General features: G+C 37.5%; 1 protein-coding gene across 4 annotated transcripts in view; it reads left to right on the forward strand.

Annotated features, from left to right (window-relative positions):
• Dip2c (disco interacting protein 2 homolog C) overlaps positions 1–13,053 on the forward strand; it is a 373,272-nt gene that overhangs the window by 204,219 nt on the left and 156,000 nt on the right. For all 4 annotated transcript variants that reach the window (XM_038334504.1, XM_038334505.1, XM_038334506.1 and 1 more), the window contains one exon: positions 6,803–6,913. In XM_038334504.1, the coding sequence (XP_038190432.1) occupies positions 6,803–6,913 (111 nt within the window). The remainder of the gene's footprint in view (positions 1–6,802; positions 6,914–13,053) is intronic.

The raw sequence follows: 13,053 nt of genomic DNA on the forward strand, positions 1-13,053 counted from the left end.
TTGATTGGCTGAATTTCCTATTATTTTTAATGACATTTAATGAATTAGGTTTCTTGTCAAGAATCAGTAGCAAAAAGAGAACATCACTAAACCCATGACCACCCAGTGTCTGGGATTCAGAATTTAAGAGTTTAGTCACTTAAAAGTAAAGATGATGCGAATTAGGACTTGATCATGGTTTCTTGATGAGTCATAAAATAGTATGGAACAAATCGAAGCCTGACAGTGAACTTGTATTTTACCCAGTAGTGTAGAACAAAACTAGACTGGGACTGGGGACATGGTTGAGGGGTAGATTGCTTACATAGCATGCTGAGGCATTGGATTTAGTTCTAAGCACCACAAACAAAACAAACAAACAAATAATGCAGGATAGCAGTTTAATGCAAGTGTCAAAATGTCACAGGTTTCAGATCATTCATGCTTTGCTAGTTTATGAATTCCCTTACCAATATACTATAATTATAAAACAAAATGTATGGTATCACATAATAGCTCCATGTTAGTAAAAGATGAGATGGAAATAACAATGATGTAAGAATTAGGTTTGCATGGTAGGGTAAATACTAAGGTGTTCAGAAAGAAGTCTCGATTTTCTGTTTTGTGGTGACCTCATCTGTGTTACTGCAAAGCAAATATAGAAAATGCCTTACCTAATCATACAAGTACTTTTTACTCCCTGAGCAAGTCCTTAATTACACTTACTGTAAAAACAGGGGTTGCTGTGTGATCCAGAGACTATAATGAGATGCTAGAAGATAGTGGGACTTGATTCAGAAACATTTTTGGCAAGTCTAGAAATAGGAAAAATTCTCCAGCAATTTTACAGAGAATCTCAGACAGGCTCCACCTGCCTCACAGTCTATGATAGCTTTTGAGCTCCAGCAAAGAGCTTATTTTCAGTGCCAGGGAAGAAGCCAGGAGAGGTGAGTTCCAGTGGATGCCCTGGGAGCACTTGGGAATTTTTGTCCACTGAGGCTTTCTATGACACATGTGAAATCCTAGATATAGAGGCAGAGTAATTCATTCAAAGAATTCAGTGTTCAAACTTTTCAGACCAGTTTGGATTAAAGTCTTCTTTTCTGGATCACAAATATTTTTTTAAAGTATTCGTCATATATATGACATTTTAAATTGTATTTGAAGACAAAGATTTCTAGTATATTTATTTTATAATTTAGAAATTCCCCCCTCCCATAATATATTCTTTCAAATAACCTGAGGCTTTCCTTCTTTCCTTGTGCCCTCTAACTTTAGTCTCAAGTTAGAGAGACAGATGGGTGACCCACCTGTATCTTATTCTTAGCGGTAACATTGGGATTATTGTGGTGTCTAATGTCTGTCTGAGCACAGTGCTCATGAAAGACACTGCAGTGTTTATTCATCTGCAGTTGTTGAATGGTTAGGTATAACAACTATAACAAATTTTTGTTGGGGAATCCTTTAGTGATAATAAGTAATTGACAAGAAATTAATGATGTTCCTGTTTTTCTCACCTTTGTCTTCATATTTCCAAATCTGATGGGTAGGTGAGGCATTTATAGAAGTGAAATTAGTGAGACAAGGCAAAACTTTGGAAGAATCACAATTTCTGTTTGACTTAGAAAATCAGCTGGAAGAGGAGGGTGGGCTACAGTTGGAGGTGTCTTCTGTTCGAGATGGATGAGTTTGGTGCTTGCTTTTGTGGTCTTCAAGGCCATAAAGTGAGGTGTCCAGAATCCTTTGTGCTTGGAGGAGAGATATCTGTGAGCAACTGGGAGGGGGGCCCTAGTACAAACACAAAGGCAATTCTGAATTAAGAGAAAACTGAGATCTAAGAGTGATATAGTGTTTAAGTTCCACTACTGTGTCTGTATTACCTCATCAATAAAATGACAGAAATAACAGAACTCATCTCCTATTTTTAATAAAGTCCTTAAGCCAGTGATATGAAGTGTTACCTGTTGTTAGTTTTCAAATACAGATGGAAAGCCAGGCCTAGGAAAGGTAAAGGAACTTGCCCAAGGTCACAGATACCAGGGCCTGGAATATCCAGGTTTTTAATCTTTTGTTCAAGGATGAAATAAAAGCCCACAAAGACTGAAGAGTAGCTAGGTAACTCTTCAAAAACAAAGAAATCACATGCATAGGAAAGAAACACATTGCAAGAGAGTAAGAAACTGTTCAAGAACCTGGTTTTTGTTTAGGTCTCCTTTTGCGCCGTTTAAGGAAAGGAAGAGTTTGATTACTTGGGGAGTGATGGATGGTTTTCTGTTTTGATCAACAAATTGGATTATCTAAGTCTTTGCTAACTGTGTATGTCCCTTCTCATGATGCATCTGATATGAGGGAACAGGCTGACAGTCAGACACACAAAGTCTCACCATGTAGCCCTAACTGGCCTGGAATTTACTATGTGTAGATCAGGCTTTCTTGAACTCACAGAAATCCACCTACCTCTGCCTCCTGAGTGCTGGGACAAAACTATTACTCCACCATATTTGACAACATCTGATTAAGATAATATGCACACCAATTATGCATAAGCATATAAGATCATAAATATGGGGTTCTACACGGAAGTTAACTTTGAAGGCATAGTTTGCTTTATTAAATAGGTAAACAAAAACAGTTTCTGACCCCAGCCTTTCCTTTCCTATACTGGAAATGTATTTTAATAGAACTTGTCCAAGTTTCATGATCATTAAAGAGAAATTATTTCACTGTTCCAGAGAGGGGTGTGAATATAGCTCAGTAAAGATGGGGATCTTAAGTTGTTACTTATAGTATTAGAAGAGGGTGTGAGCACATAGTCCATACAAGTGAGAGACCTAGGTTGCTAAGTGTATTGTTTGAAGAGTGAGATCTAAGGTTGCTAAACTATTACTTATGCTTTTCTGCCTCATCTGTGTGGTTCTGCCTCTTCATGCTTATGGGGCTTATGGCCCTGGAGCTGACTTGGTGCTTGTCATAAGGCTTGCATGTATTTGCCTTATAAATATTGTGGAAGAAAGGATTCAGGATAGACACTTTATCTATCTATCTATCTATCTATCTATCTATCTATCTATCTATCTATCTATCAGCAAATGAGAATCAATGGTTTCATACGCCTGACTGTTGCACATTGGGGATTGTTACCCTTTATGTTTCATTATGCCTTCTTTCCCAGTGCTCACATTTGATGTGGGATTCCCCTCTGTATGCTGTGGACATGTTTTATTACTATTGGTTAATTTTAAAAAAGCTGCTTTGGCCTATGGCAGGGCAGAATAGTGTTAGGCAGGAAAACTAATCTGAATGCAGGGAGAAAGAAGGCAGAGTCAGAGAGATGCCATGTAACTGCCAAAGAAGAAGGATGTCATAACCTTACTAGTAAACCACAGCCTTGTGGAGATATACAGATTAATAAAAATGGGTTAATTTAAGATGTAAGAGCTAGCTAGGAATACACCTAAGTCACTGGCCAAACAGTGTTGTAGTTAATATAGTTTCTATGTAATTATTTGGATCTGGGCTTGTCGGGAAATGAGCAGGCAGTCTCTGATTATACACATTAGCCTCTTAACTCTCACTATACTTGCTGTTGTGAGAATGTCAGTCTTTGTGTGGCTTTTTGAGAATTGGTCTTCAGTCATGGTTCCCTAAACTAAACTACTTCAGTGAGTGTTGAGTTCTCCCTTGTGGTGAATACCAAACTGTAACTGCTTTGCTAATTGTTCGTATTTGTGTTGTTGAGGGTGCATCTGCTGCCACAGCAAGGATTGTTCAGTTGCCTTATGCTGGAGAAAGAGATGAGCATACAAGTGACGTTATGGTGACAGGTTCAGTTCTATAGAAAGTTACATACTCAACTGCTGATTTTTTTTCAAATCTTGGTTGAAACAAGATTAGATAAAACATAATGAATGAAATCTTGACTAAAATACTATTTTAAACTATATTTTGTTATTGGCAACCTGTTGGAACTTTTATGCATTGTTATATTAATTTCTCTTTTTAAACATCTGTAGTAGACTGATTTGAATTCATGAGAGCAGGTGTGCAAAATTGCCTCACTGATGGCAGTCTATAAGGCTTATCAATAAACTAGACCGTAGTCGTGTCTTTGTATACTATGGATCTCAAGAAGAGGTAAAGGGCGAGAGTAGTTCTGAGGAGGATTATATTCATGAACTAAACAGGAAAACAGTATTAATAGTACAGAGATTTACAGCTGGTGAACCTGGCAACTTGAAAGTGTGTTTAGCTCTGTTCCAAATGCCAGTCAGAATGTAAGAGAATGTGAACAACAATGACAAGTGGTAATGATTTGTAAACTAGAGGAGTCACTTAGCAAAGGGAAAGCCAGATTCATTCATCAGATGCTAACTAAGTATTACTCAGCAGGTCACTGAAAGAAACAACCTATGGGAAATGGTGGCTACCTCTGTTCAGTCCTTAAGGATATGTATACTCTCTGAGGAATTAATATTAATGAGGCTGTAGGTGTGGACAGAATCAGACAAATCCTGGAGTCAAAGGTACTATGCCAGAGCAGCTACACTGTCCTGAAAACAGTCTCAGCCACAGAGTGAGGCATTTTCTGTATGGCCAGGGCACTCAAGGTCTCAATCAACCCAGATAAAAGATCTATCTGAAAGAGATCCATAGTGTTCTGTCACAAGAAGAGAACTGGCTATCAGCTCCTTAAGAGAAAATTATAGGAGTTGTCACAGAAGAGACAGTGTAACAATTATAGCATCGTAATGATGAACTTTGGGGAAATAATAAAAATGAAAGACAAGAAGTATAAACATATTTTTCACCTAGAATATTCAGGGCCTATCCCTGTTACAGTAGAAAGACAACCTTGGGGATCCCTAAGACTGCTATGTGTTATTTCTCTTTTATCTTTTCTGAAGATTCTACTTTAGATACCTCTTTAAAATATGAGAAGAAGAAAGACATGGATGAATTAAAGGAATGAGTGACCTAAAATTCTGCAAAACCAAAGCAAGTTCAGGATGAAAGGGATCCTAAATGGCATGACAGGTCTAGTGACCCAGGTTAGAGAAGGAGGGGCTCCAAGTAAACTTCAAAGAAAATAAACAAAAAATGAACTGATAAATAATTACTAGATTGTGAGTGTTTGACTAGGGGAAGAAAAAAATAGTATGGGAAGGGTTTGTTTTGTTTTTCAGTTGGAATATTTTGAAAGTATCAGCAAATAGTTACATTGAAAGCATGACAATAGAAAGGTATAAATATTAAACTCAGTTACTAAAAAGCAAATTATATGGGAATATATTAATCACACTCTGATGACTTTATGGTTTTTCATCATCTCAACATAATCCTGATCATGTAAGTAGTAGAAACTATGGTGAGTGGTGGAAAGAAGCCTACATGCTGTCTAAGAGTCAGGGACATCAGTTGTTGTCAGTGAGCCTTTACCCAGCGACTGATTGAAACAGATGTAGGCCGACAGTCAAACATTAGGCAGAGCTTGGGGAGTTTTGCAGAAGACAGGGATGGCAGAAATGTAGGAGCCACAGAATCAACTAACCTGGCCTCAAGGTCTCACAGAGACCAAACCAACAATCAGGGAGCCTGCATGGGACTGACTTAGGCCCTCTTCATAGATGTTACAGTTGTGTAGCTTGGTCTTCTTGTGGGATCCTAACAGTGGGGGCAGAGGCTGTCTCTGATTCTTGCCTGCTTTTGGAACGCTTTTCTCCTACTGGGTTGCCTTGTCCAGGCTTGTAGGACAGAGTGCTTAGTCTTACTGTAACTTGATAGGCCATGATTGGCTGATATATATGGGAGGCCTGCTCTTTTCTGAAGAGAAAGGAAGAAGAGTGGATGGCCAGGGTAGCAGAGGTTGGGGAAGGACCTGGGAGGAGAGTAGAGAGGGAGGGGAAACTAAGATTGGACTGGAAAAAAATTAATTAAAAAAACAGAAAATAAATCAGGGCTGTAAACCCAAATGTAAATGTCAGCCCAATGCAGAACTACTTGGCTTCATAAGTTTGACATATGATAAGGAATATTAAAATAGGCTCATCTGAGAGCAAATTGTTACTTAAATTCAGACTTTATTTGGTAGCTTATGTTTTATGTCTTATAGTTATCACTGTTTTTTTCTAAAGAAGCAATAATTGTTATTAGTACTCAGTGGGAGCAATTTATGTCAGAACTAAAGATGGACTCTTTCCCATGCTGCTTAGTTTCATCTACATTGTGTCCTTTGGCTCTGTGTTATGTCAGGCTAATAGTCTGAGTAGCTGATATAGGGGTCAGGTTTGTCTTTGAATCTAAGGTAACAGTTTTGATAATTAATAAAATACATCTTCATCTACTTAGCATTAAATGGAGCAAGTTTCTAGAGTTAGTAATTGGGAATGTCAAGCTGAAAGTTGATGCTACAAATGGATAACTTCCCAGTTATCAAATACAAATAGTTTATAAGGTTTATTTTAAAGTTGGCTTTATTGGTAATAGTAATTTTAAAGTTTCTCAGGGCAAGTCTTTCTGTTCATTCTAACAAAATAAAAATGTCATAATTTGATCCTATGTCTTGGACTTTATGCTTTGGTGGACACTATAATAAGAAAATCACTTACCTGTATCTGCCCACAATGAGAAGAACTTCTCTAGGGCTCAGCCTTGTTTGTGTCTCACCTTCCTGTTGATCTGCAGAGTGATCCTCAGGTTTCTCAACACTACCTGGTCTAATAGGTGATAGCAATGTAATGAGTGAATATTTATTGTAACTAAGTTTCCTTAGTGTAGCTACTGAGAACAGCCTCACCCTCATTCTGCTGTTTTACCTTGTATCCAGGAGTGGACCAAGCTTTGCCTCAAGAGCGAAGGGCACCTGTCACTCCTTCCTCAGCCTCTCGATACCACCGCCGAAGATCCTCAGGCTCTCGAGATGAACGTTATAGGTCAGGTAAGGAATTGTATGCAGGCACTAGACTCATCATACTTGGGTGTGTGTTATTGTGAATGAACTGGGTCCCCCTTTCCATTGTCTATGAGGTAGGAGTTCAGTACATTTGGACTTTGCACAGGTGAAGCTCTAGCTCATGTCCCAGTGTATGTTCTAGGAGAGTGGTCCTCAGCCTTCCCAATGCTGTGACCTTTTAATACAGTTCCTCATGTTGTGGCGAGCCCACCATAAAATTATTTCTTTGCTACTTTATAACTGTAATTTTGCTACTGTTATAAATTGTAATATAAGTATATTGTAGTGATGAGGCTGCGGGCCAGCCTACTTTTCATCTCGCCCGGCTCCCGGCCACCGGCTAGCTTATGCCTCAAAATAACAACACACAAATTGTATTCTTTTAAATACTGTCTGGCCCATTATTTTCAGCCTCTTACTCACATCTTGACTAACCCATATCTAATAATCTAAGTAACACCACGAGTGGTGTCTTACCGGGAAAGATTCAGCATGTCTGACCTGGTGGCTGGCTTCATGGCATCTGTCTCCCTGAGGAGAGGCATGGCAGTCTGCCTCACTTCTGAGAGGGAGGCATGGCATCTGACTGAGCCATCTACCTCACTTCCTTCTTCCTGTTCTGTCTACTCCACCCACCTAAGGTGTATCAAATGGGCCAAGGCAGTTTTTTTATTAACAAATAAGAGTCCTCCATCAGTATATGATATGCAGGATATCTGATATGTGACTCATTTGAAAGGATTATTCAAGGGGTCACGACCCATAGATTGAGAACCACTGCTTTAGGATACCCACTCAATCCATAGTAACTCTTTTGTGTTTGGTAAAGTAATAATTGTTACTTCTTCAAATACTTACTACCTGTAAACAGAGATAAGCAGGCCACCTTAACAGTGAATTTGCACACAGAAAGCTTTCATTAGGAGTTTGTTTTTTTATTCTCCCCTTCCCACTGCCCTTTCTTGTTCCTCACTCCCTCTTCTGGATTCTGTGGGCACCTGCATTCATGTGTGCACATATCTGCATATTTTAAAAAGTAAAAATATAAAAAGAGTTGAGAAAATAAAGTTCATTTTATCCTATTGCTATTGTATCTTTTCAGTTTTCTGGTAGATTTTATTTTTCTTGAGTAAACAGGGATGATTTAAGTCATTTACAAGGAAAGAGATCCTAGCTCCTTAAAAGGTATGAAGGTCTCTGACCACTTTCAGTAAAGCTGTTTTGGCTGCTTTAGTGACCAAATTATGTTACCTATGAATAATTCTGTTTCCTTATAGATAATTGAAGTAATTAGCAATCAATTCAGTTAGCTATATATTAGCAAATTTAATTTCTCTTGGCTATATTTTCTATTTCAGTTCAAGATCACAAACCCACATGAATTCTTGATACTTTAGCTCAAGCAAGGAACTCATATATAACTGACTTACTACTGCAACCCAAATCAAAGTGAAATGATATTCCATGTTAATAGAAGAAGAGAAAGTAATTGGAATTCACAGCCGGATATGATGGGGATGTTCACATTTTAGTTCCTAGCCAGTTACCTTGGCTCCAAAATTGTGACAGTTTTGCCTAAGGCTCACTAGTATTGAGACTTCAGGTGTGAATCGCTATTTCTGCTACAATTCTTTATAAGAGCATGCACCCTTCTGTTCTTTTTAAGTTAGTAAATTTGGAAAATAAATGCTCATAAAAGCACTTATTGGGCACTTAGACTATTGTGTCAGACACTGTTAGGTACTTTGCTGCCTTTATGAGGTCTAAGATAGAGCTTCATTTCTAGTTATATTCAATATCCTATTTGCATAATCAGAAACTTTACAAGAGAAAACCTTTAGGTTTAAGTTTACATGTTATAAAAAAGACCATGACAATGAGCAATATTAAAAGTCAAATGCAAGAGACTTTTTTAATGTGCTTAGAATGGCTTGAAAAACCATGGGTTGGTTGGTTGGTTTTTGCTTTGCTGATGATATTAGGCACTCTGATCCCAGTGCTGGTCTCTTTTGCATTCCAATCTAAAACAGAGCTAGCAGCTCTAGAATGCCCTCCCTTCTGGGAAAGATCCAAGAGGTTCTTGTGTTTTTAGAATGATACTAATATGCTACTTTACAAATTCTCATTCTTACAGAGTACACAGTAGTTGTATTCCCAGAAGTTTCACACATGTGATGGTATATGATGACAATAAGTGAATTTTATGCCTGTTAAGTTTTGTTTACCTTAGTTTTTATGATTTGTGTGTAAGGTTGGTGTAGCGGTCAGAAGACACATTTGTAAAGTCAGCTCTCTACTTTTACATTTACATGGGTTCTGAATATCAGGCTCAGGTTACCAGGTTTGGGCAACAAACAGTTTGGATTTATTGATATATCTCATTGGTCCCTACTTAATTTTTTAATATTGTAAATATGAACATTACCCATTAGTTAACTAATTTTAAGCTTTACAATAGTTAAGAATTAAAAGCTTTCTTTAAGTTAAAGAGTTTGGAAATTATTGTCACAGATTTTTTTAAGTGTTACTGTTTTAAAAGTTGAGAAATGATATGAGCTACTAACTTTAGTATTGAAATTTACCTCTTAATCTTTTTTTTTCTAATTCAAGATGTGAACTTAGCTACACCTAGTTACTAGGGATAGACTTGTGTATAACTTCTCTATTCTTTTTTCATTCTGTCTTTCTACAAATGTACAAATTACTTTGTGTACTGAGCACTTTGCTATGAACTGTAGCTGAGACAAAACTGTAGCAACACACAGTCCCTGCTATTAAAAGAGCTTACTAAAATAATTTTTTAATTGGAGGTTTTTCTTTCTCAAAACAGCTGGTTTTACTGATTTTATGGAGGATCTTAGCGCATAACCTGTGCTTTCTCTGAACAACTCAAATTTCTTCCTTATTGAATGTTACAGAATCTTGCTTATTTCCTTATTATGTTAGAATACTATGGGCTATTAGACAAATGTGCACACAGTAGTATTGAGTTAGTCTACAAATTTTACATACTATCCTCAGAATGGTGACAATCCATCTGTAGAGGGATGCCCTGTCCGACAAGGTTGACAGTATATACATGAGACCTGTTAATTTTAAAAAAAGTGAAGATTAAATTTAAAATTCTGTTCTACCTTACTAGGAACATTTTAAGATGAGCAGCTGTATATGAAAGCTTGTTTGTTTCCCAGCTGCTTTGTCTATTAGCTTATGCGTATTTCTAGCTAGCTCTTATATCTTAAACTAACCCATTTCTGTTAATCTGTGTATCACCACGAGGTTGTGGCCTACTGGCAAGGTTCTTTCCAGTGTCTGTCTCCATCGGCAGCTCTATGGTGTCTCCCTGACTATGCCTTCTTTTAGTTTCCCCACCTACCTTTATTCAGCCCTGCCACAGGTCAAAGTAGCTTCTTTATTAACCAATGATAATAAAATATATTCACAGCATACAGAGGGGAATCCCACATCAAGCAGCTTCTGTACTGCATACTGCATATAGGAACTTTGCCATACCTACCAAATGTTCTATTATGGGCGCATTGTTCTGGGAACTCATGGAAGAAAAAGCAAAAGATGCATTTAGAAGAACATAAAGGTTTGATGACTCCACACTAAAGAAAGTGAAATTAATTTGATTACCTATGCCTAATCAATAGGAGATTTTAGAAATGTGAATCTAGTAAAAATGTTTAGGGTAGACTAGTAGGACTGGGATGGATTTCTAACTCTAAGCAGAAATAGGTTAAAGGATTGTCAGATTATAGATATGAAGAAAGGAGGCAGAATTAAAACCTGTAGGGTGCAATGGAAGTGGTTGGTACTTAGGGGGAAATTGGTGTCAAATACTCAGGAAAAAGAAACATCCTTCAAAGTGAAAAAAATGAGCATTTAGAAAAGAAAAATTAACTCCACGTAAAGAAGAAATGAGAAAATAAGGAAGGTAAACTGAAAATCAGGAATGTACAGATCTGTTTTTATGTTTTAAGACACTCAGAAGCTATCAAACTTGTCTTCATGTCTCAGAAAAGAACTGAACATACTGAAAACTAATGATTCGTCCTACATTCACCAAAGAATTGTTGGCTCAAAATCGCAAATGAATAATAATGTATGCAGGAATATGAAGAGATAATCCTCAAAATCCGATAAAATCAAATTCCTACAGCAGCTCATTTTCCTTCTCCCAGCAGTCATTATTTGCCTGCAGTTCTTTCTCTAGGAGTGAGGCCCTGTGAAAAATTTCCCCTTCTGTGTTAACGTGTACATTGGTATAGATATTGTTCTGGATTGTTTATGTAGCCATCTCTAGGAGAGACTGTTTCACAGCAGACTTCCTAATTGTTCTGGTTCTTACTACTCCTGTTCCCTAAGCCATAGATTTCAGAGCTAAGCCTGTTTCTGTATACACACACACACACACACACACACACACACACACACACACACAAAATTTGTACACACACATATGTAACAACAATAAAGAAAAAGAATCTATCAACTTGCAAGAGGGGATATGGAAGGGAGAGTTATTGGGAGGAAAAGAAAGGGAAAGTGGTGTAATTCTATTTCAATTACCCTAGCAGCACAGACACTGAGAGAGAAACAATTAATAAATGGGCCCTCCTGAAACTGAAAAACTTCTGTAAAGCAAAGGACACTGTCAACAAGACAAAACGACAGCCTACAGAATGGGAAAAGATCTTCACTAACCCCACATCAGACATAGGTCTGATCTCTAAAATATACAAAGAACTCAAGAAATTGGTTATCGAAAGAACAAATAATGCAATAAAAAGAAATAGAATACAGACCTAACCAGAGAACTCTCAACAGAGGAATCTAAAATGGCTGAAAGACACTTAAGGAAATGCTCAACATCCTTAGTCATCAGAGAAATGCAAATAAAAACAACTCTGAGATTTTATCTAACACCTGTTAAGAATGGCCAAGACCAAAAACACTGATGACAACTTATGCTGGAGAGGTTGTGAGGTAAAGGGAACACTACTGCATTTCTGGTGGGAATTCAAGCTGGTACAGCCCCTTTGGATGTTAGTGTGGCGATTTCTCAGAAAATTAGGAAATAACCTTCCTCAAGATCCAGTAATACCACTTTTAGGTATATATCCAAATGATGCTTAATCGTGCCACAAAGACATGTGCTCAATTATGTTCATAGCAACATGGTTTGTCATAGCTAGAACCTGGAAACAACCTAAATGTCCCTCTACTGAAGAATGGATAAGGAAAGTGTGGTACATTTACACAGTGGAGTACTACACAACAGAAAAAAATAACATGTTGAATTTTGCAGGCAAATGGATGGAGCTAGAAAATATTTTGAGTGAGGTAACCCAGACCCAGAAAGACAATTATCACATGTACTCACTCATAAGTGCTTTTTAAACATAAAGCAAAGAAAAACAGCTCACAAATCACAATCCCAGAGAACTTAGACAACAATGAGGACCCTAAGAGAGACATACATGGATCTAATCTACATGGGGGAAGTAGAAAAAGACAAGCTCTCCTGAGTAAATTGGGAGCATGGGGACCTTGGGGTAGGGTTGAAGGGAAGGGGAGAGGCAGGGAGGGGAGCAGAGAAAACTGTAGAGCTCAATAAAAATCAATAAAAATTACAAATGAATGAAAGGAGATAAAATATTTTTGAATTGACCTAACAGACAAACATGAAATAATTATAGCCTGTGTGCTAGTAAAATAAATGACAGTAGTGGCACAAATCACAGGATGAAGATTTGGCGATAATTTGTGTTGAGGTCCTTTTACCACCCACGAGGTTGTATTATCTGATTTCAAAGTCTACTTGTATTAACTATAAATGTATGTTGTCAACTCAGGGGCAGCCATGCAGAAAGTGTTACAGTAAAGTCTAATTGATATGGTAAGAGAAGGGAAAATGGGATTATATAAAACTCAGTACAAGAAAAGGCAGAAAATACATGTTAAACAAGAAAAGAAATATAAATCGATGGTAAGAAACTTACTAATATGCAAGTCTCTGTCAGCAGTCAACATAAGTCTCAGGAATCTAAATATGTGAAGAGATTTCAGAGTGGATTTAAAAACAAGACTCAAGTCTGTATTTCCCATAAGAGATCTAT

This window comes from Arvicola amphibius, chromosome 6 (genome assembly GCF_903992535.2).
Source record: "Arvicola amphibius chromosome 6, mArvAmp1.2, whole genome shotgun sequence".
NCBI classification, from domain to species: domain Eukaryota; kingdom Metazoa; phylum Chordata; class Mammalia; order Rodentia; family Cricetidae; genus Arvicola; species Arvicola amphibius.